General features: G+C 36.7%; 1 protein-coding gene across 19 annotated transcripts in view; it reads right to left on the bottom strand.

Moving 5' to 3' along the window:
- Positions 1 to 27,938, bottom strand: part of Mef2c (myocyte enhancer factor 2C) — a 185,911-nt gene that overhangs the window by 38,383 nt on the left and 119,590 nt on the right. For 13 of the 19 annotated variants that reach the window (XM_070031119.1, XM_070031122.1, XM_070031123.1 and 10 more), the window contains 2 exons: positions 9,431 to 9,574; positions 182 to 368 (listed from right to left, as the gene is read on the bottom strand). In XM_070031119.1, the coding sequence (XP_069887220.1) occupies positions 182 to 368; positions 9,431 to 9,574 (331 nt within the window). Of the gene's footprint in view, positions 1 to 181; positions 369 to 9,231; positions 9,370 to 9,430; positions 9,575 to 27,938 lie in introns of all 19 variants that reach the window. The other 6 variants (XM_070031124.1, XM_070031133.1, XM_070031131.1 and 3 more) reach the window with 3 other exon arrangements.

Genomic DNA, 27,938 nt, shown 5'->3' with positions numbered 1-27,938 from the left:
GCAGATTATAAAATGTTTTGAAAGGTACGCTAAAGGACCTAGGCTTTATCGATTAGAAGACATACTAGGGGGCAGAAATTAAGCAATGAAGGAATAGAAAATGAGTGACCGAGATGAAGCTCACAGATAAAAGTCTTCGACTTTTGCAAAATGTTTTCTTCCAATGACTTGTTAACCATACCTGTGTTACCTGCACTTGGAGGTCGATGTGTCACACCTGGAGACATACTATTCCTTTGCAGAGAAGGGTGGGCCAGTGGCAAAAGGTTGGGGTTTCCCAGCGAGCTGACAGGGTTGCTGTAAACCAAACTGTTGTGGCTGGACACTGGGATAGAAACTGGCATCTCAAAATTGGGAGGTGGAACAGCCTGTAGGAAGAGAGAAAAAGAGAAATCCTCAAAATGGAGGTGAAGAGAACAATGGCAGACGTTCTCAAGTCCAGACAGCACTTGCTTTTCCAAGCATTCCAAATTCTGCATGGTGTGTAGAAGAAGATCATTAAGAAGCGCTTTTGAGATGGGAAATCATAAATTGATTTCGTTAATGTGCTTCAAACTCTTTGCAACTATGAGAAAAGGTTTCACTTTTGTTTAAAACAAAGCCCCATTTCATTAGACTCCATTGTCTCTGAATTCCATTCTATCAAGTAATTGTTCATTTGTGATACTTGAATCTTATGCCAGGAATGACTGCAAGATCAAAGGTACATGATTATGATAACTTCACAGAGAAAAAGGGGGATTAAAATGCAAACCAGAGCCTTGGGTTTAATTGCTTATTGAAGCATATTTATGCAGAAATTTAATGATATAAAATCATCTCCAAGCATGTGAATAGCACATACAGTTTAATTATTATTTTTAAAAGTCTGTCTTTTAAAAGTAACTCTAAAGATAATAGGCATTTTAAGATACAGGTTTCAACAGAGCAAGTATCATTCAATAACTCTTATTTAAAATGATAGCTCAGAAAATATATAATGCTTCACATTTTGGTATATATGCACTACCTCTGCCACATGGCGAGATCCTGAGCAAGTTAGCAAATGTTTAGTGAACTGAAGCAGTGTGCATGTCTAATTAGAGCAATTCAGGACCCAGTGCTTGACTTTTGGGTATTATTTTGGCAATCGAAGTAAAATTATGTTTCTGTTTCTGTTTGCACTAACTAAATTCAGTTATAAACATTTTTTTTTCCTTTTTCAGCATTATAAATGAAATCACTGTTTGAATACATCAACAGAAGACTACTGGTATCAGAGCTTATCACATTCTTAAAGTTGTGTATTCATATATAGACAAACACAGATTGAAACAAGCCCTCAGGGGTTTGTGTGTGTGTGTGTGTGTGTGTGTGTGTGTGTGTGTGTTTATTTTTGCTAGTTTTAGCCCTAGAGACTAGGGCTAACACCAACTACTCATTCCTGGCTAGATGGCTGGCCTGCATCACCCTACTTGCAGTCTCTCTGTGATTATGATTGTGAGACGGTGAGACTGCTTTGTTAATGCTTTTCTCTCACAGTCTTCATCTCCTATTTCTTCCTATTTCCTGTTCTTGGATATATAAATATTGAAAAGAGTAAATACTTCATAGTTTTTCCTTTTATATGCCTTTGATTCTTCATTGTTTTCAAGGCAAATAGAAAAATGCTCAAGTGATAATTTAATTCAAACATAGTCTTTTAGGTCATTCATTTGTTCTAAATGAGGTAACAGAAAATACACATGGCATAGTGGAACTCAAATATCTGATAAGTAATCAAAGACTGGATACATGACCAAATATCTAGAGCTTTTTTTTTTCTTTTTTTGCTAGTCCTGGGGCTTGAACTCAGGGCCTGAGCACTGTCCCTAAGTGTCTATGTGCTCCAGGCCAGTGCTCTACCATTTGAGCCACAGCACTACTTCCAGCTTTTTCTGAGTAGTTTATTAGAGATAAGAGTCTCACAGACTTTTCTGCCAGGGCTGGCTTCAAACCGCGATCCTTAGATTTCAGACTTCTGAGTAGCTAGGACTACAGGTGTGAGCTACTGACACCTGGCTTCAAGAGCCTTTTAAAAACAACAGTATGTATTAGTGTGTATTGCAATGACTATAGAGTGAATAAAATATTGTATCCATTCACTAATGGTTCAAGAAAGCCAAAGGCTGGTGATACACACCTGTAACCTTAGGTATTTGGGAAGTGAAAGTCAGATAATGGTCTGGGCAAAAAATTAGCAAGACACCATCTCAACAAATAAGCCCAGTATGCTGGTGGACATCTGAATCTCAGCTAGCTACCTATGAGGCACAGGTAGAAGGCTCATGATGGTTTGAGGCTGGAACCAGTCACAAATGTGAGATGCTAACGTAAGAACAACTAAAGCAAAAATGTACGGGGCTCTTTTAACTCTCTCCCAGTGTACATGGTCCTTTTTTATAAACCCTTTTGAGTTTGCCAATCGTATCATGATGTAAAGTTAGGCCACACCATTACCTCTCTAGACCCAGAGCCGTGGTACTCTACAGAGGTGGGAGTATTCGGGGTAGTCTTCTCAGTATCTTTGAGAGTCACAATGCTGGTGTGGTATATTGAATCCTGTGAGCCTTTCATCATGCTCAGAATAAAAGGCGCTTCTACCAAGTCCAGCTTTGACCAACTCCTATTATCTCATCTGTCAATCTTCCCCTTCCTTTATCATTCTTGACTCATTACAATGGTTATCTCCTCGTAGCTCCTCCAAATCTTGGCTGGACACCTTGCCTTCTTAAAGAAACAAATTCTGATCACCCTTCAATATGTGTGGTCAAGTGTCTATGTGTTTTAGATGTTACTGGTCTTGAGCTGAGGTTTCATGCTTGCTAGATAGCTGCTGTACCACTTGAGCCACACTCCTAGCTCTTAACACCCTATTGAACCCTGCTCACCTTGCTCCCTTTACCCCTCTCCCATCTTGCCTTGCTCCCAACCTCTTTCCCATCTTGTAGAATGTTGGTCCTTTAGAATGTTGGTCACCCAATGTAATCAAAGTTTTAAAGTCTTGCTGTAAGGCAACCCTAAGCCTACTCTACTTTTCTTACATGAGATGAGTAGCAAGTCACAATACGAATACACAAATGGAAGCTAAGGACCAGTGGCTCACACCTGTAACCTAGGCTGAGATGTGAGGTGAAATGAGCTGGTGTACAGAAGCCTGTGAGACTCTTATCTCTCTGTAACTACAAAAAGTCTGAAGTGGGGTGTGGCTTCAGTGGTAAAGTGCTAACTTTGAGCAAAAATAGAAGCTCAGGGACAGTGCCCATACCCCGAGTTCTAGCCCCCAGAACTAGCAAGAAAAACAACGTCTATCATATACTGTATGTTAGTCAATGAGCAGGTGCAAGACTGTTTAATTTATATTTACAATGTGATGCAAACCTTTCAGCGTTCCTTCATTGCAGATTTAATGCTTCCTTTCTAAATTGGTAAGATTTGGTAAGTGATGCAAGATCATCTAGCATGTGACAGAGAGTTTTGATTTTGATATAAAATCATTGGACAATACACTGTAAGGTTTTTGTTGTTGTTGTTGTTGATGATGATGATGATGTGGGGCTTGAACTCAGGGCCTGTCCCTGAGCTTTTATGCTTAAGACTGGTTCTCTACCACTTTAAAGCCACAGTGCCACTTACAGTTTTCTGGTAGTTAATTGGAGATAAGAGTCTCAAGGATTTCCTGCCCAGGCTAGCTTTGAATTACGATAATCATATCTCAGCCTCCTGAGTAGCTAAGATTATAGGTGTGAGCTACCAGTGCCTGGCCATTGTAAGTTTTTTTGAGAGAAATAATCTATTGTAGCCAGAAACTGTTCCTTAAACAAATAATTGCTGGGTATTACTACCCTGTTATTTGTGAACGACATAAATAATAAACTCAGTAGGTTTTCATGGAATGTGGGTGAAATCTTAGGAAAACATAAACCATACAAACTCCTTTTGTTCATATTTAATCAGTGTCCATAAAGATATCTTATGGTTATAGATGTATTCATTTTTACACAATGTAAATGGTTATAAACATGTCACTGTTTCTGAGCACCTAAAGATTAGCTACAAAACTATATCTTCCCTGAATATTCTATAGAATCTTGATCACCTGTCATTAGAGAGCAAAGTTTATACACCCCATCCCTGGGTGATAGTACACTCATTTAATTATTAATAATTATGCCATAAATTTTGAACTTTCATAGCAATCAGTTCAGTGAAAAAAATCACTTTATTCCTCCCACCTTCTGACCATAATTCTCAATAATTATTTAGTTTCTAACATTTAGGATCAAAACCAATTTAATAATGATTATTATGAAATAAATTTGTATTAGCCAAATGACAGAATTTTATCAGAGTATACTTCAAATATTTGGAATTCATAAAATATGCCAATATCATTTGCAATCTCTCTCTTTTTAAAAAAATCTGCATTAGGAACTACCTGTGATAATTTGGAACTGAATTGCAGGCTTGAATATGACTACAATCAGAAGATATCTTAGAAAAAAACAAGTACTTTTCAATCAGAAATCTGTTACAGTTCCAGTTATATAATAATTTGTCACATAATGAGGCAAGTCATTTGATCTCCCTTGACCTCGATTTCCTCATCTGAGCATGAAATGGTTACACACATACAGAGACTGAACAACTTTGAAAATTTTGGGGGAAATGTAGAGTTTATTGCAGCATATAACTACTTCCAAGAAATTGGCATTGTTTTTTTTTTCTTTTTGACTTTTCAACATTGGGAAACTTTAAAGATCTACATCAAAAAATGTTACATAGAAAACTAAGGCTGGAGAGTAGCTTAACATTTCAAACTTGCAAAGATCTCAGGCCTAGGCTGCAAATTTTTAGAACTCTCAAGTCAGAAAGGCAGGCTTTGGGTGATGAAGGTAAATTACATTCTGTAGGCTGGACTGGGGTATATGATTTGCAAGATCAAGTACAGAGTGAAAAGGTGGAAGAGTTCTTGTTTAAAGAATTAAGTATTAAAACTATTTTTATTTTCTTTAAGTATTTGAACAAAGGAGTTGCCATTCAACAAAGCGGTTTATGAATACAGTGTGTCTCAATGTCTCCATACCCATACCTCCCAGCATAATCCTTCCCTCACTTTTCTTAAAATTTGTAGTATATGTATTGAATTTTTGGCTACATTCTCCTATCTTTTTCTTTTCATTTTCTACCTCTTTACCCTACTTAACCCCTCCCCACTCCTTTCAGGAGTTTCAAGATCACAGTGGCAGAACCGATAATGAGGTCCAGCAGTCTGAACCCAGGGCTAGGTTTCACACCCACAAAGTTCTTTTGGCTTTAGGAGATGCAGACTAAGTGATAGCTAATTTCTTTTACTTTCAATCCCTAAATAAGGTGATAATGGTTAGTGAACTACCTCAGCATAGTCTGAAGGATATTTGACAAAACACAATTTCTCCAAACTTATGACAAAATAAGTCTGATAATAAAATCAAGTAATAAATCAGGTGTTGATTGCCCACATTTGTAATCCTAGTAACTCAGGTGCTGAGACTTGAGAATTAGGGTTTGAAGCCAGTTGGTACAGGAAAGTCTAAGAGAGAATCTTATCTCCATTCACCAAAAAGCTGGAAGTAGAGCTGTGGCTCAAGTACCATCCTTGAGCAATAAAAAGCTAAGGGATAGTGCATAGACCTTGAGTTCAAACCCCAGTACCGACACGAACACCATCAAATAGTTCATTTTCAATAAAATATTTTAAGAGGGCTTCTATTTAATACAAACAATTGAACTGAGTCTCTCTCCTCTCTCTCTCTTCCTATCTGTTTCTCTCTCTCTCATCCCATCATCCCCCCCCACTTCCCTCTTCTATTAATAAAGATAGCCTTAAGTCACAAACAACAATTACAAGGCTGTAGAGCCCCTAGGAGAGGAAGACAAATCACATAACTCTGACAACTAGTGACTACCCAGTACTGGTATCTAAATTTCATCAAGGCTGACTGCAGAGTGTGGCAGGTCCCTACAATCCTCAAAATGTGAGACTGTCCTTATTCTCTGATCTTTTTAGTATTTGCTCTATGTTCTCTCACAATTGATAAAAAGTCCAATACAGTCATTACATGGTCCCCTTTGGCTTCACCATAACCATCCCTCACCAGAACTACACCTGGTCGGGTCCATCTTCATCCTGTCTTCTTGAAGAGCTGTGTCACCTTGTTCCCATCAGATCCACATACTCAGCCTTCTCTTTTCCTTCCTTCCTTCCTCCCTCCCTCCCTCACTCCCTTCCTGTCTCTCTCTCTCTCTTTTTTTCCTACTTCCTTCCTTCCTTCCTTCCTTCCTTCCTTCCTTCCTTCCTTCCTTCCTTCCTTTCTTTCTTTCTTTCGTTCTTTCTTTCTTTCTCTCTTTCTTTCTCTCTCCCCCTTCCTTCCTTCCTTCCTTCCTTCCTTCCTTCCTTCCTTCCTTCCTTCCTTCTTTCCTTTCTTTCTTTCTTTCTTTCTTTCTTTCTTTCTTTCTTTCTTTCTTTCTTTCTTTCTTTCTCTTTCTTTCTTTCTCTCTCTCTCTTTCTTTCTTCAAGCATTCTATCTCTGCATAAATATAACTTTAAGTAATTTTTCATTATAACTCCTAGGTACAGCATCATTTCTTTCTCTTCTCAGTACATTATTTCAAGAAGTTATACTGTTCCCCCCCACACACTTCTTTGTTTTTTCTTTACTCTCAACTAACCTTGAATTTACTTCTACCTCATTCAGCTTAGTTCCTAACTCTTGGTTCGTTAAATGGAGCTGTTTTTGCTTGCTGTGCGAAGCATGGCAAACCCAGCATGAGGAAATGCTGCATGACAAGATTCCAAATCACCCATGAATTATTTCATGTAATTGAGGAATATGGGCTTACATTATATTATGCCAACAGGTGACTGCAATATTAAAATTTCTGTTTTAAAAGGGAAACTCTTCAAACTGGGTCTTCGAAATAGGAAAACAATCTTGTGATGTTTTTAGAGGTGGAGACACTTTCTGCACACAAAGGGCAGAGTGTCTTGGCCCTGCCATAAATGTTTTAGCAGCTGTGGAAACTTTCAACAAAACTGACTTCCAGCAACTGAGAGCCATGTATAAAAACTTGGTTTTGCATCATGGAAACTGAAACACTTAGTAAAGACACAAGGATTCTGTGGTACCGCTAGGAGCTGCGTGATTCCTAACAGTGCTGCCCATGAACTTTCATGTGGCTTGTCATCTTTCTGCCCCACACCACTGTACCTCATGAAAAATCAGGAATCTTGCATTTGAGCTCTTTGCAAGACAGGGTGAAATGCTATGAGGGACATGGCATGTCTTTCACCTTAAACCATGCAGATAGCAGTCAAATGTGCATTTATTGGAATTTGAAGAGTAAATCTCCAGCACTGCATGGTTTTGCCTCTTTCCTAATTAGGCAGGACATTTCCCTTCTAACTGAAACATTGAGTATGTTTTGCCTTGAAATCCTACTTCGTATATAGCAGTTCTGAACTAGCATAATATAAATATATATGTAATACAGGTAAATACAAGTATAAATACAGCCTATAAGAATCTAAAGTTCTGGGCAAATGAAAACCCCAATAGCCATTTCATAACTGAAGAATTCTGGTGTTGGTAATAAATATGTGAGGCTGTATATAATAAGGAATATTTCATTGGATTAATTGTGCACTCGGAATGTGCTGCATATGGTACTTGAGTTTATGAAACCTTTAAGGTTGTACAACATCCTCATTAGAGCTTTCTCTTATGATACAGGGTGTTAAAAATTTAGATTTAGAGTCAGGTGCCAGTGGCTCACACCTGTAGTCCTAGCTACTCAGGATGAGGATCGTGGATCAAAGCCAGCCTGGGCAGGATAGTCCATGAGACTTATCTCCGATAAACCACTAGAAAACCAGAAGTGTTGCTGTGGCTCAAGTAGTAAAGCATTAGCCTTGAACTGAAGAGCTGAGGGACAGTGCCCAGGCCCAGAGTTCCAGACCCATGACCGACAAAAATAAAATTGGATTTAACAAAATTATATTGTTGACATTTTATTCAAAAGGACATGTATTTATGAAGATAGGACTTTTGATCTGAGTTCATTTTGTTAATAAGTTTTACATGGTTCAGTGTAATCCAATACAAGCTGAATGTGTACCTGTTATGGAAAAACATTAATTTCTCTGGTGAGTGATGCTGTGGATTTGTCCTAGAGCTTTTGCTCCCATATATCTGCATGTATAATCCACAAAACATATGTTCACTGCAGTGTTATCCTCAATACACAAGTTTAGGCTGTTTTTTTTTAGTTCTCAGATAATATACTTTTCCAAAAATGAATTCATTACCTACTAAGGAGCCTGTACAATTACAGTTCATCCACTAACATTAGTTATTTCCATTATGCCATAAAATAAACCATGTTTGACAACCAAATTACAGATGTTACATACTTCCCGCCTTCCAAACATATGAACAAACAAAATAATACATGCAGAGTTATTTCTCTTAAATATCTGGCAAGGCATATGACCAATTGTTAGAAATTTCTGATTTGGTTAAGAAAAATTTTAGCCAAATGTTAAGCATGGGAAATGTTGGTATAGTCAAAGCAGATAATATTCTGATAAAAGCTTTAAAATTCACTGCAGCACACAAACCTTGGAATCTTACCATGAGATCTCATGCAGTCTGTTTCCTGAAGCAAGCATTAGCTTTAACCCTTCAGTGCTGTTGTTGAGTTTCAACAACAGGGTTGAAGTTTTGTTTAGAAATCATCTTTTTATGTAGGTGAGGATTGCCAGTTTACATGAAAAGATTGCAGTTCCAACTTGTGTATCTGATCACCACCTATAATGTATATCTGTGTATTCATAGAACATCTTTAAACTACTTATTTGCTGTTTTACTAGTATATTGTGACTTGCAGGAAGTGTGTTTTAAAAGACTGTGCAAATTTAGGGTGTGTCCCATAGATCTTTCTCTTCCTCTTGTGAATTGCTCTATGTCTGAGTGAACTTCTCAATGGCAACGTTTTGAGATTATGTAATTTCAGTATCCCGCAGTGTTTGCTTTTTTAAATGCACTGCTGTAGGATGAGATGGCTATTTTATCTGACTTTTCAGGGCTTCTTAGAGCAAGCCATCACTGACAGGGTTAAGGTATGTTACTGCAGCGGTTATCAGCAGACCAGCCATCTACCTTTGGTACTTACAGGAATTTTATGACTCTTGATCATATTATCAAATTCTTCATTAATTTTTTTGTATTTTTCTTCAGTGCGTGGGGTGAGTGCATAAGAGGAATCAGGATCAGGGCTTTCACAGCCTTTGTTTTCTTTCTTGTTCAATGCCTGCCAGGTTCAGAGAAATACCAAGAGTAAAAAAAAAATGAAGGATGCTTCGAGTACTTACACACAATCTTTGCCTGCTGATCATTAGATCAATGTCTTCATTAATTTTTCTGTACTTGTCCTCAGACTCAGGGCTGTGACCTACTGAATCGTCCGCATCCGGATCAGGGCTGTCACAGCCATTAAGGCCCTTCTTTCTTAACGTCTGAAACAACATAATTTGGAAAGTTCAGACCTAGACAAAAGCTGTAGGAGACATTCACAGATGTTACAGAAATTCAAGCTGTCTATAGAGTTTTGGGTTATTACATATGCTATATGACATTAGAAAAAAGACATAACAGAGAGAAACCATGAGTCATTTCAGAGTGTTCACCAGCAGGTGAACAAATTTCACAGGAAACATGCCTTTTGTAGTTTAATTCCATCAGTGAACAAAGAGAGCTGAAGTTTTGTGATATGGAAATTATCTAGAAATATCGACTGAAAAACAATTCTAGCAGAGTACAATTAAGGCACCAAATTGTAATACTGTTTTTACCCACAGAAAATTTAGAATTACAAATATGACACAATTTTAGAATTTGTGATGAGGACAAATGCAAAAATGTTGTGAATATACCACTGAATTCAACATAATGACTAATGGTGTCCTGCCTCTCATCCTATACCAATCACTTAAGGGCAAAAGAAAACCCAGCTAACAGTCTCAGTAAGCACAGATAAGAATGTTTGGATGGCTGTCAATTGGATAATTACCTTTGTTTGTTAGACTTCTGGATATTGTGAAAATTTACATTGACACTTCGAATACCAAGAAGTTATCTCCTAAACATTAGCTGGATGAAAAGTCAGAACAGCTGAAATTAGGGCTTCATTATCCTGAGCTGGGTAAGGAATCTAAAGAGTATTGCAAATAACCAAGTAAGTAACTACCAAATAGCAACTGTTTTTCTTGGTTCTGGCTGAGCAGGATCCCTGAGACTGTCTTCTGACACAGGAAAGTGTCAGTGTTGCTTAGCATCATCTTATATGGTCAGATGTGCATAGCTTTTGACCTTTTGGATAGGGACACAAGACGTCTTTATATCTGTTGCTATTGTTTTTAATGTACTTATAATGTACTGTGTGATTTTTTTGTTTCTTTTGTATGTCCTTCCCCCATGGTATAACCCCTGTTTTCACTGTATTTGATTCCGGTGCCCTGCACCTTGTATATAAGTTTTTCTAATTTGGGGAGGGGAAGGGAAATAACAAAATACTGAAATAAGGATACAGGCTGACCCATTGTAACAATGAGATATACAACACACGATGTTGAAAACTAATTTTATAGCTTGGGGTGGGGGATGGAGGCGCTAAGGAGGTGGGGAGGGAAGGGATGGTAGGGGAAAAACAAATGAGGGGGGAACATTGCCTGATAAGAAGTGTACTCATTACCTTACTCATGTAACTGCAACCCCTCTGTACAGTATTTTTACAATAAAAATATATATTAAAAAAGAAAATGTCAGTGTTATCATGAACCTCCTGTCTACTGGATATAGATCTGGTTTTGTTTTCAGCTGTCACTGAAGAATAAATACTAATATAACAGAGCAGGAGTTTGAAAAAGTATGACTTTGGAGTCCTGATGTTTTCTTTTTTAATGATGGTTGTCAACTTATTGCACACAATCGGATGTACAGAGATACTGTTATGTTTTTAGAGAGCATAAAGCCATAAGATTCAGCACAAAGCTCACTATTTTAATTATTAACAGACTAACAACAGTTGTTAATTTCCCTGGTATTAACTACCAGGATCAGTTGCAAAGAGATGTGTACCTATGTGTCTCTCATTAATAGAAAGTTCAGCAGAGCTCATCTTTATTAAAGACAGAATGCACAAACAAATAAAGCAAAAGCTGCAACATCCAGCAAAGGAATTGAAAGCTGAGATAACACTCCATCTTTAATTCATGCAATTGGGGAAGATAAATAAAACAACTTGAGTTTAAAAAGGAGTGTCAGTCTCAGGATTTTTTTAAACTTCTTGGCTCTCATCAAGGTGTAATAAGTATAATATTCCTAAGTTTCTAAGAAGGTGAAAATTTCTATTAAGAGATCAAGTAGAGAGCTACTATTTCTTATACATCTAGGATGCCTTATAGTACTGTAAATATTTATTAATGTTATAGTGGTATAATATAACAAATAAACATATGGTTACAGCTTATTATGTGGTAAAATGTTTGAATATTAAAATGAATATTTTGACACAAGATGGAAAAATATACATTTATAATCAGGAATTGATGGGGCCACCTGTCCCCCTATCATGGATCTATAGTCATCTACAGTCATCAGCTTGCAGAAGTTCCCTACAATAATACTATAAGCCACTATACCTTTTCAGAATAGTCTGATTTTCTTAACTTCCTAGCTCATATTAGCATTATCTCAACTACAAGAGATTTCTTCTGGTTGATAACTGCTTGCTGTATTATGATGTGCTTCTGACTTCATCTCTGTGTATCCTTGAGATTTTAAGGTTAATTTTTTAAGGGTCTTGTATTGTACTCATATTTTCACAAGAAATCACTTAGGATATAGCTAGATGCCAGTGGCTTATACCTGTAATCAAAGCTACTTAGGAGGCTGAAATTGGGAAGATATAGAAGTCTGAGGCCAGCCGAGGAAGAGAAATCCACGAGATTACCTTCTCAGCTCTAAGCAGAGTTGTGCATATATTGGTTATGCTAGCTGAGAGAGAAAGTCTAAAATAAGTAGATTGTGGCCCGAGTATGCATACAGGGGCAGGAAGTAAGACCCTATTTCAAAATTAACCAGGGCAAAAAGGGCTGGAGGTGTAGTTGAGCAGTAGAGTGCCGGCCTAATAGGTGCGAGGCCTTGAAACTGCTTTCTCTCATTTAATAAAAATCCCTTATGTAAACAAAAATAGGTAAGATCAAGAAAATAGCTAACATTTTCCCAAAGTTATCTATGTATATTTCTGTAAATTTATAAAAATATATAACCTTGAATTTAAATTCTTATATAATGTTAATTTATAGTCTCAAAAATAGACAGTAGATTTTTAATGTGTACCCCCATCTTTTATCCAATAAATCTCATTGTAAAAATCATGGTTGTTTTGATATACAGATTTTTGACAACAGAACGCAAGGGTTAGGAGAGGCCTATCAACTGTCATGCAATCCATCTGGCACATACATGTGTGCTAAATATTCTTACAAAGCATTGCAGGGACAGATATTTTGTTTGGTTCATAGAAATCCAAACATTCCTTATACTTTACTGCAATATTGCTACAAATATTAACTCATTCTCTCTCAAAAGACTTTTACAAAAAGTTTAGGGAAACCTTATGTCACATCTCAATCCAGCCTGGCAAGGTAAGGTAGTCCAGGAATCAGTGGGCCTTCACACACACACACACACACACACACACACACACACACACACACACACACACACACACACACACACACACACACACACACACACACACACACACACACACACACACACACACACACACACACACACACACACACACACACACACCCTACTGAGAGTCTCATGGACTTTCCCGCTTGGGCTATCTTCAAATTGTGATCCTTAGCATCTCAGCCTCCTGAGTAGCTAGTATTATGGGAATTATCCATCAGCACCTGGCTTCACTTACAATTGTGAAGGAAAGATGCAGACCAAATTATTGCCACTCATATCCAACTATATTAATAGATTGAATGCTGCAGTAAGTGATGTGCTAATTTTGAAAAATAGTTATGAGAAATGTTTATGTTTGAAAATGTGGCGAAAATATTGATACTTCTTAGACCTCAAGTTTTAGTAAAAGTTGGGAATATCTACTAATAAAATTTTTAGTTCATGGATTGAAAGGATAAATTAGATCACCAACTCACCTTGTCCCTAAAGGATTAAATAATGTATTAAACAAACAAACAAAGCAGGTAGAATGGAGTCAGGAAGAAGATGGCAGGGATGAGCCAGGATAAAAAACAGTGGCACATTTTTTTCCAATAAATTCTTCTTGTATCTGATTATACTTTGTTTGCCATGAACATCACCAGCATTTAAGGAATGATTCAAGTTAAATTGTTATTTAAAAAAGATTTGTTGAGATACACAAAAACAAAACCCAAGAGCAAATTAATATTAAGCTCTAAATTTCCATAATCATATGTAACCAGAACACTGGAGAAACTGTTCAAAAATATAATGCTCCGCTGAGTGCTTGTAGAGCACATATTCTGCCAAGAACAAATGATTATGGTGGAATTATAAAGCTCTGAAAACGGAAGTAATGGCACTAACTTGAATACCACTATGTGAGTGTGGAACTCAGAAGAGCAGCTTTATCTTTATTATATGAAAAATCTACAGCTGTTTAATGATGACAAAGGAATTACTGTTAGAGTCAGTCAAGCCTGTCTACTCACAGTAATGAATAGCCAATATGAAGTAAAAGGCTTACTAAATGAATACATAAGCATTATTTCTTCAAGCATCTTTCTGGCAAAGCAAAACTTTTGCTGCTGGCCTTATAAGTGTTTGATTTTTACAACTCTACTTGGTCAGGTAATGTAGGATATTACATCATTCTTTTTTCATGTGTTCTTTCATTCCAAGAGCTGAACATAGTTTCTCTCTTCTTTATCTCTCTGTTTCTGTCCCTTTGTCTCTTTCTCAAACATACCTATACACACATTCAAACAAATTTAAAATCTTAAAGATTTTGTGCATGTCAAGATAAGGCAAGCAATCTACTGAATCCACCGGTTTCTTTAGCTCTGCAAATCTTGAGTAAGCTGGTATACTGGAACCAGCTTGCTACATGAAAATGACACTTTGGGGGTAGATCAATTGCAGAAACTGCTGCGATATATTCACAAAGCAGTGATTGTCATACAGTGAGCTGAGAACAGCCGCTCTTAGAGGAGTAACTAGATTGACAGAAGGTGACATACTTCAAACAATAAATGGGAGAAAGAGTCCAGACAGGTAATCCAACCACCACGTGGAATCTCTCCTCTCAGACATGTGGACATATGGACCTCTATTATTACATTTGTTCATCGGAAAAACTTGAAACATGTATCGACTGATGATGATAGGTGACAGGTGCTTAAAAATTCTAATGAAATAGATGTATGGAACAGACTCCATTTGGTTACTGCAAGGAATAAGATTGAAAAAAGAAAAAAGCCACATGGAGCTCTTGTTCCTTATCTTGGCATTATGCTATAAACCAACAAATCACTTTCCTACAACTATAGTCAACACTCCCTCTTTCTTATTAATTAATATTTTAAATTCCTGAGTTCTTTCTTTTAAAAGTTATTTTTTATTACTGAAAAGAAATAACCAAACTATCAGCCATTTTTGGTTCCATGAAGGTATGTGTTTGATATTAAGGCTATCTAAATAAAATTTGGCTTTTGTCAGAGAACTACTATTGCAGACTAAAAGCTTCCAGTCAGCCAATTTCTTTCCATGTCTGCAGCTTCAGACTGAAAGAATATATGTTTTTATCATTTGGCTTTCATCATCTCTCTTTCTCTATGCCTTCCCATTGTAAGCTGAAATTTCAAATCTTTTTGTGAAAAGCCCCAATTTACTCTCATTAATCTTTGTTAAAATCCAAATAATCACCCTTTCTTGCATAGTGTTACCCTGCCTTCAGAGGGCTGATGTGTCAAGAACACATGAAGGAATTATTACTGTTAGTCATATGACTGTTGTGTTCACACAAAAGCCAAGGAAAAAAGTCGTCCGCTTAAAAAAGGTAGTTGCCTTTCCACTGATCCTCCAAAATATATTTTTGCTCATCTCTCACAGCTGTATGGGGCTAAGTGTCTATGGGTAAGAAGCCCAATAGTCTTCAGAAAGTGGTAAATACACATAGGCATAATGAGGCCAGGTACTCATCATGTAACTGTGCAGGACACTGTGGCATCTGGGATGTGGCCACTGTATGATATTGTTTTGTACCTAGAAGCAAGCTATGCAAATTCAAGAGACAAAAATTTGAAGAAATCTATAATATTGTATTATGTTTTTAAAATTCTGTGATTTTCAACATTTAGATCAGGGAAGATTAGGTACCAGGAAATTTCCCCATAGCTTTTAATAATCAAATCTGTAGTCATTATCTGTCTGTATCTGACTATAGCATGATTCTATTTTTTTTATTCTAGAAATAATAGACTTTTAAATATCAAAACATTAGCCTATTTCCAGGTAGATTTTAATTAGATAAGAAAATCATGTTCCATTGAGAGTATAACAATTTATCTTGTACCAAAAATAATCCATTTGTGGTGAAAATTAAAAAAAAAACTTGAAAACACAAAACTTGAACAACAATGCATTCTTTTCAATAATGCAGATGCTCTCCAATGAGATATTTATTTCTGTAAGGGAAAGGTGGAGATGGTGGGAGGGGAAACTGAAGATTTTCATAGATTTTTTTAAAAATATATTTCCTTTAAAAATACCTTTTGTCAAAAGATATTAATACTGGACTTCATAATTTTTTCCAACTTTTTTTGTGTTCTAGTAAGCAAAATAAAAGACATTAAGTAAAGATCTAAAACACGTTTACTGTATTAAATCATTTATTTCCTAATGGTTAGGTGATTTCATATGACTATTCACAAGGTGAGAGTCATAAAGTTACTGAGTCTCTAGTGTGGATGAGGCTTCTAGGGATCTTCTGGCCCTTTCTCCTGTGTAGGAAGTACTGTGTCCTTCCTCAAGCAGTGCTCTGTTCTTCTGCAAGGACAGGAGCCTGCAAGTCTCAATTCCTCTTTCAAATGAAGCTATGGTAGATCATCTTTTGTGAACTTTTTATCACTCAGTTGAATTAATTTCTCCCACCTTCATTTTGTTATATTCATTTCTACTATAGTCTTAATTATACATCATTGATCAGTTATACATTTATTCCCTCTATTACACTCAAAGTTCCTTAAAAACAACCATAAACTTACTTCACAGTTTTGGTATAAAACAACTCGACATAATATAGGTGTGCAGCACAGCAAATACTACCTAGACAAGTGGAACACACATTTCCATTAATGCATGCAGAGATTTCCCTAGTTGACCAAAATTGTCTTTGTTTGCATGTTCCCTCCCTCCCCCCTTCATAGTATCCTGGAGTGTAAGAGTGGTTTACTAGTCATCTTGTATCACTGGAACTTACCAGAAGACCTGGTATGTCACAGGAGTTTCATAAATGTTTGAAACTTTAACAAGGGGAGAAATATGAGGATGAACACACAGAAAAGAATGCTCAATTATTTAGAAGAGTAGTCTCAGAGCAGTGTTTTTGCAATTGCAATTTCTTTTATTTGCCATTACATCTGACTACATTTATACCCATTTCATATTAGATTATAACTCAAGATTTATTTTTTATTTTGCTTTATTTTTTTAGGTTTAGTATTTTACTCTATGTAAATATCACAGATTCACTACTTTTTGAAATGCACAGTTTTTAAGTCAGACAATAATGCAGCACAGGCATAATTTATAATTTAAAACTGATTATAGTCAGTATGAAGCTTTTTATTATTAAATGATTAAGAAGGGAGGGGTAGTAGGGTATTGGTGGAAATGTAGAAAATGTGAAAGAATAAACATTTATAAAAATCTTTGGAAAATAATTTATTATTTTTATTTTTGGTCAGTTGTGGTGCTTGAAATCAGGGTCTGGGCACTGTCCTTGAGGTTTTCTTTACATAAGGCTAGCACTCTACCACTTTGAGCCACAGCTCCACTTTTGGTTTTCTGGTAGTTAATTGAAGATATGAGTCTCATAGACTTTCCTGTTGGGGCTGGCTTTGAACAGTGATTCTTAGATCTCAGCCCTCTGAGTAGCTAGGATTACAGGCATGAGTCACCAGTGCCTGGCTTAAATCTTAAATTCTAAATATATAATCTGCACGATCAATCAGAAAGCAAGGAAGGGGGTACAGAATTAAGTGAATTTCAAGTAGAAAAAAACGGGGCTAGTATTTTAGGTAGAATATAAAGGTTAGGATAGGTAAGTAAAAACTAGGAAAGATCATGGAGAAACTTTTGGGAATGTGAGTTACATAATAGATATCTGAAGTCATCATGTTTTAAAATTTGGGGGCAAAGTTCATCTTTATTTCTGAAGTTTTCACATACTGGGTGTACTGCTGCATTATTCTCCTAGGGTCTCACATCGGTCTTATTCTGGACTAACCTTAGCCTGAAGGAATTCATGGCAAAACAAGGTGATTTTAGGGACAATCAGATGACTCAGGCTTTCTCAGGGTAAGTGCCTGGTTTGGAGTTTTTAAAGAGCCTTCCACCACATTGCTTCTGGAACCCACACAAGAGGTTGTGTCATGAGGCTAGCATCAGGACTGACTTGGGAAGTCAGTACTCCTATCTCTCCTGGATTCATCCAAGAGAGATGTGAAGTCAAATATTAAACAGGGACCATGTAACTATATCATAACTGAAATTCACATACATATATATGTATATATATATGTAAATTGAGAAAAATAAAAGTTGGATTTCCAAGTCTCAAATTGTAGATGTTTTTGAATAATGGATAATACTTGAGATTTCTTAACTAAGAAAAAATGAGATAAACCATAAATTAAAAAAATAAGAGCTAGGTGAGAATAAATTAATGAAGACCATGAAATAGCTATTTTTTCATTTTTTTTGGTGTTACCTACTTATGGCTGGTGCTTTACCACTTGAGTTATGCCCCCACTTCTGATTTTTGCTTGCTGATTGGAGAAAAGTGTCTACCAGATCTGTCTGCTTTTGGCTGACTTCAAACTATGATCCACAGATCTCAGCCTCCTGAATACCTAGGACTATAGGCATAGGCTACCACTGCATGGCAGAAAGCAGGTGTATATTTTGTTTTTGTTTTTGTTTTGTTTTTTTTTTAATTTAATTTTATTTTATTTGAGAACATACTGTACAGAGGGGCTACAATTACATGGGCAGGATAATGCATACATTTCTTACCAAGCATTGCAGCCGAGTCCTCCTTTGTTTACCCTTCACCTCCCTTACCAGCCTCCCCCCTCCCCCCACCCAATTATACCCCCCTCCCCCCCCCCCACGGACATTGTAAAGCTGGTTTTGACCTGACATTTTGTACTTCTCATTGTTGCAACAGGTCCACCTGAATCCTTAAACGACTTGTTTGTCCCCATCTCCTCCACATGTTATACTGACATCAAATATAGTGAAAGCGGGGGTTACACTGTGGGGGAGGGACATACAAAGCAACAAAGAAATAATCTTATAAATGCGTTAGAAACACATGCATGAAAGAAACGAAAACATTAAAATACATATTTAAGGGTTCATTTTCCTAACATCACATTATCTGACCTTTTCCGCTTGACTCATACCTATACTAGATATTGCAAATAAGGGAAACCATGGGACCTATGCTTCTTTGGGCCTGGCTTACTTCACTTAATATAATTTTTTCCAAGCCTTTCCATTTCCTAACAAATGGGGAAATGTCATTCTTTCTGATGGAGGCATAGAATTCCATTGTGTATATATACCACATTTTCTTGATCCATTCATCTACTGAGGGGCATCTGGGTTGGTTCCATATCTTAGCTATGGTAAATAATGCTGCAATAAACATAGTTGTGCTGGTAGCTTTAGTGTGGTCTTGTTTGTAAACATTTGGGTAAATGCCCAAAAGTGGGATTGCTGGATCATAGGGGAGATCTATGTGAAGTCTTTTGAGGAACCTCCATACTGCTTTCCAAAGTGGTTGAACAAGTTTACATTCCCACCAACAATGAAGTAAGGTTCCTTTCTGTCCACATCCCCTCCAGCATCTGTTGTTGTTAGAGTTCTTGATTTTTGCTGTTCTAACTGGAGTGAGGTGATATCTCAATGTTGTTTTGATTTGCATTTCTTTTATGGCTAGGGATGTTGAGCATTTCTTCATGTGTCTATTGGCCATCCTTCTTTCTTCTTCAGAGAAGTTTCTCTTTAAGTCTTTCGCCCACTTATTTATTGGGCAGTTGTTTCTTTGAGGATTTGTTGTTGGGTGGTTTAATTTTTTGAGTTCCAAGTATATTTTAGATATGAGACCCTTGTCCGTTGTATGGCTAGTAAAGATCTTCTCCCAATCGGTGGGCTTTCTATTGATCTTGCTAGCTATGTCATTTGCCCTGCAGAAGCTCTGCAACATTATGCAATCCCATTTGTCCAACCTTTCTTTGATTTGTTGTGCTTCCGGGTCTCTATTCAGAAAATTTCGGCCTGAGCCAAGGAGACCTAAGGTTTCTCCTATTCCATCCTGTAATGTTTTCAGAGTGTCTGCTTTGAGTTCAAGGTCTTTGATCCATTTGGAGTTGATTCTGGTGCAGGGTGATATATAAGGATCTAGCTTTAGTTTTCTACATGTAGTTAACCAATTTTGCCAGCACCATTTACTGAAGAGGCTGTCTTTCTTCCATTCTATTATTTTAGCTTCCTTATCGAAGATTAGATGGCTATAGGTCTGTAGGTTCATTTCTGGGTTTTCAATTCTATTCCATTGGTCCTGAGGTCTGTTCTTATGCCAATACCAAGCTGTTTTGATTACTATGGCTTTATAGTAGAGTTTGAAATTTGGTATTGATATTCCTCCAGCAGTGTTCTTTCCGTTGAGACGCGTTTTTGCTATTCGGGGTCTTTTATTGTTCCATATGAATTTTTGGATTGCCTCCTCTATTTCCTTGAAGAATGAGGGTGGAATTTTGATAGGTATCGCGTTGAATTTGTAGATAGCCTTGGGGAGTATTGCCATTTTCACGATGTTAATCTTGCCAATCCAGGAGCATGGGAGGTTTTGCCATTTTTTAAGTTCTGTGTTGATTTCCTTTTTCAAGATTTTAAAGTTTTCATCATAGAGGTCCTTCACTTCTTTGGTTAAGTTAATTCCTAGGTATTTTATTTTTTGTGGGGCTATTACAAATGGAGTTGCTTTCCTAATTTCAGCCACACTTTTCTCATTGTTGGCATATAGAAAAGCCATTGATTTTGGGGGGTTAATTTTATAACCTGCTACTTTGCCAAAGTTTTGAATCAGCTTGAGTAATTTGGGAGTGGAGTCCATGGGATTCTTTAAATACAAGATCATGTCATCTGCAAAGAGGGAGAGTTTTATTTCTTCTTTCCCAATTTGGATCCCCTTTATGTCTGCATCTTGTCTTATTGCTGTAGCTAGGCATTCTAATACTAGATTGAAGAGAAGTGGAGAGAGTGGGCATCCTTGTCTCGTTCCTGAGTTAAGAGGAAATGGCTTTAGTTTTTCACCATTGAGTATAATGCTGGCTGTAGGTTTGTCATATACAGCCTTTATTGTATTGAGGAATGTTCCATGGATTCCTAATTTTTCCAGAACCTTCATCATAAAGGGGTGTTGGATCTTGTCAAATGCTTTTTCTGCATCTATTGAGATAACCATGTGGTTCTTATTCTTGCTCCTGTTGATGTGATGAATAATATTAATTGATTTGCGTATATTGAACCAGCTTTGCATCCCTGAAATGAATCCTGTTTGATCATGGTGTATGATTTTTTGGATGAATTGTTGAAGTCGATTGGCCAAAATTTTGTTCAGAAGTTTTGCATCAATGTTCATCAAAGAAATGGGTCTATAGTTCTCTTTCTTTGATGAGTCCCTGCCTGGTTTTGGGATGAGGGTTATGATGGCTTCATAGAATGTGTTCGGTAGTGAGCTTTCTCTTTCAATTTCATTGAAGAGTTGGAGGAGTATTGGTGTGAGCTCTGCTTTGAAGGCCTTGGTTTATATTTTGTATAAAACATGAACATAATTTTTACATATTAACCTTTTTAGATCAAGATATTTCAAGTACAAATGAGTTACAGGGAAAATGTCTATACCTATAGGTATTGGTGCTTTAAAAATCATTATTTGGATCATCTTTTATAACCATTTCTAATTTACTTTAGTAAAAAAAAGATGTCTAAGTAATCCTGGGTAATAATATTGTAAAACTATTATTATTTTTATTTCTGTGTAGGCTCTCATCTATCAATAAATAATTTTTTATTCATAAATTGAGTCAGTACATGATTAGTCATTTGAAGTGTGAGTACCTCTATCCTAAACCCTCTTTCATCCATTATTTTGGGACTATTTTTCACAGTTATCATGTATCATCATTTTGACAGGATTTCCCTTGATTCTACTCATTTATTTGTTTCTTTGTTGTATTGATTTTAGACTACCTCTCCTATTATTACCTTCTAGCAATTATTACAACCATTCTAACCAGAAGCCCAGAAATCATTAATAATTCTATCATCTATCAACCATCATTATTCTTGTTATTTTCTCTCCCATCCTTGGTCCATTTGTTCTTTTATTCTGCTTCCAGGTAAATCTTCCTTCATACTTCTAGAAGCGTCTAATCAAAATGCAAGTCTAATCATATAACTATTTTCCTTATAAACCATGGTGGTAGTTCCCAATAGCCATACCACCCATTTGGGGTATTTGTGGTTCCTCATTGGCTTACTAGAGGACTATGATTTGACCAATGGGGACCTTTTTCTTTGTATCATTTCACATATGTTGTTTTTGTTTGGCAAACCAAGCAAGAATATATTGCCACTCGCAATATATTCTCTGTATTTCTGTCCTTTCTATTTGATTTTCAGGACAGGGTCTCATTTTTGCCTGGACCAGCCAGACAATGATCCTCCTACTTCCATTCCCCAAATAGCTAGGACTATAGTTGTGCACAATCATAACTCATAGTTGTTTTTGAGTTAGGATCTTGTTAACTTTCCTTCCTGAATTGGCCTAAAACAGTGATCCTTCTATCTTCTGCCTCCTGAGTAGCTAAGAGTATAGGCATAAGCTAGTATGGCTGGTAGGTTTGTACTTTATAAACACTGCTTATCTGTGTTCTTCATTTCTGTCTGGAATACCCTATTTCCTTTTCTCTGCTACACACCTATTACCTAAAATCATTCCCTACTCAGTGAACATTTTCCTAACTCTTCTAGGCACTTAGAGGGGCACTTCCTTGCAGCCTAACAGTACTTGACATTTTAGTAGATTTTTAATATGTGGTATATTATACTGTGCTTTAGCTTTCTATATATCAGCCACAGAACTAGATAATGAATTATATGAAGAAACGCAACTTTAGTCCCTAACAAAGGACTTGGTTAATACATGAAAGCTCAGTGTAGGTTCTTAGCAACTGTTTATCAGATTAATGTATACATAGACAAACACACCAGCCATATTTTCTAACAGTGAAAGACTAACTGAATGAGTTGGGTGATCCTGAAAAGTAAGAGTATTATTTCTTTGTTTTGGTAACATTATTACATCAACACGTATGTAGAACAAGTTCTGATAGGTTTAAATAATCTCTGTAATGACTACATGATTACTGCTCAGAACACCTCTGTGAGAGCTAAGGAATAATGTAGACAACACACACTATTGCACCTGGGACAGAAGGGTTGCTTTCTCTGTGGTTAGACGTGTTCAGGGTCCTGAATTATACCTGTCCCAGCTACTGGTACTTGAACTTATTACCACGAGAACAGAAACATTTTGAGAACCAAAATGATTGTGAGAGATGTCTCTGTACAACCTTTATTTCTAGGTTTCTCTCAGAAACAAGGACATTATTCTTGATTTAATCAGTAGAGATCTCTGTGGTTTAGTGTCTCACTATGTCACTAGCTTATCAGACAAAGAACCTGTAAACAGAGCTTTTTATAAGGTAATGTCAAATAAAGATTCGATGTTAGCTAATAATTGGTTGTGCAATAGGATATTTGTTAATACTTGGGTGAAAGATAAATCTTTATTTCTTATTGGCTAATTAATTACTTTGTCATTATTTTTTGGTCACACTGGGGTTTGAATGAAGGGCTTTATGCTTGCAAGTAAGGTACTCTATAACTTGAATTGCAATTCTAAATCTTTCTTCTTTAGGGGATAGGTTTTTGTCTGGGTCAGCTTGAACAGTTAGTCTCTTATGATTCTCATATTGCTGGGATGACAGTTACATGCCACCATGCCTGGATATTTACTGAGATGGAGTTTCCTAACTTTAGCCCAAGCTAGCTTCAATCTTCCTGATTTGTCTCCCAAGTAGCTGGGATTACAGGCATGAGCCAATGCACCTAGCCTCCTTTATCACTCTTAATTATCAGCTTGCTGTCCTAATAATGGTTTATGAGTGGCTAAAAACATTTGATTTTGAAACGTTTGTTTTTGTTTTTTATTATTCTATAGGGACTCGACAGCAAGATGGAAGACAACCTTTTACTGCCTTCCCCTCAGTTATTATGTCCTCTGAAGACTCTCCTAGATCCTAATTCTAAGGTCTTTGTGTGAGCCTGTGCTGTGACATCCCAGAGGCTAGTAGTGACAACTATATTACCATAGACTATAGAATACCCACTTGCTCCACATGTTGGAGAGAGAAATGTGCTCTTCAGTGTGGAGCATTCCTCTGATGTTGTCAGGTGAACACGTAACTTGGAGCCAGTGTGGCTGCCATGGCAGGGAATCTGATTGTGTTAAAACAAACTTGCAGGTAAAGAGAATTAAAAAAAATAACCATTTCATTCACAGCAGTTGAATATGTTCAGCACATGTCTAATACTAAATATTGCCATTGATGAGAGAATACTGGAATACAAGTATTGAGTGACAGAGTTTCTTATATAAAATGGAATCTGAAAACAGGCAGAGAGCAGTTACTAGATTTGTGTCCAGGTCAGGTCATATATTGCTTTTACTTCTAGCAACATCCACACAGAATCTCACAGTACACAAATGTAACTTATGAAAGCAAGCACTATGGAGACAAAAGAATAAGTGGAGGGCTGGGGATGTAGGTCAATTCTAGAGCACTTGCTTAGCACATGGAAAGCCCTAGGGTTTAATCCTCAGCACAGACTGAAACAAAGATAAAAATGAGCTAAAATTCATATCCTTTTTATGCTTCCCTAGAATTTCATAATTCACATTTAATTCATATCATTGCTACTGTATTATTGTTTTTATCTCATTTTCTAGATTAAAGGATTCTGTGACATGAAGTCTCTTGAGGGCTTTCTATCCTTGGCAACTAGCACAGTATCTGACAGTATAATGTTGCCACATATCAGTTAACCCTTGTGTACCAGTGCTGTACAGAATACTGCTATCTACAGCCAGATGACAGATAAGGGAACAAAGACAGATGAAGCAAAAGGTAGTTTCTAGAAAGTCCAAGCATTTGCCCCTCAAATGCTGAACTATTCTCTCTCTCTCTCTCTCTCTCTCTCTCTCTCTTCTTCTTCTTCTTCTTCTTCTCTCACTTTCTTTCTCCTCTCTATTTAGTTAGCTCTGTCAAAGGTTAACAGGTCTCCAATCTTCCTCTTATTATTTGTCTCTTTCTATGTTAAAAATCTCTCTGGGACATTAGTGTGATGTTTTGTGTTTTTTTTTTTTTTGGATGGCTACACTGGCAAATTTTCTGCCAAGGTTTAGTAAGTGGAAGGTAGTTGGCTAGGAGCTGTGCCAGTTAATCCAGTAAATAACACCATGAGGCCTCATGAGCTTTGGTCTATGAACAGGAAAGCTGAATACATCTAGTGAAAAAAGAAGCTAGAAAGGCCAGCTTATACCTATAATCCTAGCTATTCAGGAGGTTGAGACCAGAGGATCGTGATTTGAAGCCACTTATGACAAGACTTATCTCTAGTTAAAAAGCCTAAAAAGGAGCTGTGGCTCAAGTGGTAGGGCACTAGCTTTGAACTTTTCTGCCCAAGGGACAGTGCCTAGGCCCTGAGTTCAAGCCCCAGGACCAGCAAAAAAAAAAAAAAAAAAAAAAGAGGAAGAAAGAAAGAAAAACCCACAACCCCATCATACTTTTACTGGACACTTACATTTGGCAATTGAACATAAAAAAACTGTGATTACCAACCCTCAAAACAGGTTGTGATAATAAGAGCTATAGAAGATAACAACTAGAATGGACTTTCTTGCAAGTAAAGAGACTGTGATTTATAAGGTAATAGAAGAAATAAGAAGTAGACACTAGTAACGATTTCTCTGCAAAGAGATTCTAGTTTTCCACAATAAATGCATAAATAAAATAAAATAAAATAAAATAAAAAAAATAAAAAATAAAGCAATGCAGATTTTGAGTTCACTAATCAAAGAGGTACACTTTGCTTTGTTATAAGTATAATTATTTCCATATGGCACTAGAAAAAAATAACTAAACAGTGTTTCTAGGACCAACATCAATAGTGCTAATAGTATTTCTTTGGACCCTCAGATCAACTTTCCACAGGGACCTGGCCTGTGGTTTCCTGCTCATTTGTTATTGGAGGGTTGCTGTCTCTTGGACCCATAATATAGTTCCTGCTATTTTATAGTATTAACGTGAAGGGTCCTTTTATATTATTGTAGGAAATTATAAATTGTGTGCAGTGATTAGAAATAAATAAGACACAATAAGAGGACAAAAGGTTATGGAAAACTAAAATCCTCCTAGATTTAATACTTATAGATGGAATGTAATTTGTAAGACATATTTTGGAAAGCCACCTACTCTTCCTATTACATTCTGATCTCAAAACTAAACACAATAACCCTCTCGAGACTAAATTAGCTTATTGTTTCACAGGGAGGTTTAATTTTTTTGAAAAAAGTGTTTATAAATTAAATTAGATAATAATTTTAAGTCAAATTGATTTCAATTTATTTTCTTTATGCTATGAATGTTATAGATAAACAAATCCAAGTTCCCAGCATGCTAAACCACCAAATCTTAGGTCACAAAATTACACATTCGATTACTTTATCTGTTACATTGATAATATTGGTCTTAGGTTCTGCATTCAGTCACCTCCAATTTAGTATGAGGATGTAAAAAAGCTGGCAAGAACAGTGAAAAGTGAAAAGTAGAAAAGCATTGTAGATAAAATGTTTAAAGAAAGAGATGACAAGAATAATAAAATGAGAACATAAGATTAGATAGATAGATAGATAGATCGATAGATAGATAGATAGATAGATAGATAGATAGGTTGAGGGAGGAATGAGTCTGAGGCAAAGAGAGAATTAGAGGGTGCTGTGAAAGAGAGGCAAGGAAAATATACTCAAGTGACAACTGATCCTTCGTAATGGAAGCTGACCTCTTACCATGTCTGGGCTCAGCACTTTATGTTCTAACATAAAGCTTTACCACAAGCCATCAGCAATTTCGAACCTCCTCATATTCACCCCTGGCAGAGAAGGGGCACCTGTTGCCTAACTTAGTGCATCCAAGCACAAGGCTGCCAACCCCACAGACTCCTCAGTCTCCTGGCCCTTGATGGATTTTGCTGATGAGTTTCTGTGGATATAGTCTCCTGGCCCCCTCTCTTTTTCAGTTGCTTGCTTTTTAGCCATGATGACTTCAGTAATTTCAGGCTTTGTCAGTGGAAATGTACTGCAATCTGATTTTCAAATTTGGTATTTCAATATTCATAACTGATGAAACCTCAGTCATTTTGTTAGTTCAGTGGTGAACCTGAAAGTTTTCATTTGCACAATCATTTCTTCCATATCCTTTATTAGGTAATTTTAAAAACAAAATTTCCTTTCCTATGGCATGAAGCGGATATTAAACTAGTATTCCATCACTATCAAAATATTAATTTTCTTAATATTTTAATTCCAATGGGTTCCCCAGCAGTGACACCTCCCATGTATTAAGCTTTTATCTGTGCCAGGAACTGAGCTTGCAGCTTTGCACAGATCCTTTTTTAATCTTCACAACCACTCCTCCACTATGACTGACCTCCCAAAGAGGAAGAAAAATAGGCCCTGTGTGTGTGCTTCAGGAACTTGGTCAGTCCTCAGAGTTAGTTGGGTAGAATGAGGTTTATGAGCTCATTTGCTCTCCAGGATTTACTGGCTATTTATGAGACTAGTTTGCCTCTCCAAACTTGTCCAATCATAAACACAACCAGGGATGGGACCTGTATCTCTACAGTCATGAAATACAAGCTTAACGTATGTAACACATTTGGTTAGATGCCCAGCACATATTTAAAAAATTACTCAAGCTATGTATTCTGATATTTATTTATTTATTTACTTACTTAAAAGGATATGTTTGTGATATAATTCATTTTTGAAGGCTATATATATTATAATGACAACTGGAAAGAGAGGAAAGTTTCTTTGGTAATATTTAGATAGTGTATACTCAGTTTAAAGTAATTACTGCCAGGTGCCTGAGGCTCATGCCTGTAATTCCAGCTATTCAGGAAGCTGAGACATCGAATATTGTGGCTCAGAACTAGCTAAGAAGAAAAAATCTGAGACTCCATTTCCAAAATAACCAACAAAAACCCAGGCTGGAGTTATATCTCAAGTGGCAGAGTGGCAGCTATGAGTCAGAAAAGCCAACAAGCCAACAAGAAGCCCCGAGTTCAAGGGGAAAAAATAAGAGTAAACCTAAGGAAAAGAAAGGTTGCTGAATT

The sequence above is a fragment of the Dipodomys merriami genome, unplaced genomic scaffold, assembly GCF_024711535.1.
Source record: "Dipodomys merriami isolate MVZ:Mamm:240054 unplaced genomic scaffold, mDipMer1.0.p SCAF_20, whole genome shotgun sequence".
In the NCBI taxonomy this organism is placed as follows: domain Eukaryota; kingdom Metazoa; phylum Chordata; class Mammalia; order Rodentia; family Heteromyidae; genus Dipodomys; species Dipodomys merriami.
Note: the sequence above shows the minus strand (reverse complement) of the source record. Positions and strands in the feature narration are given on the sequence as shown.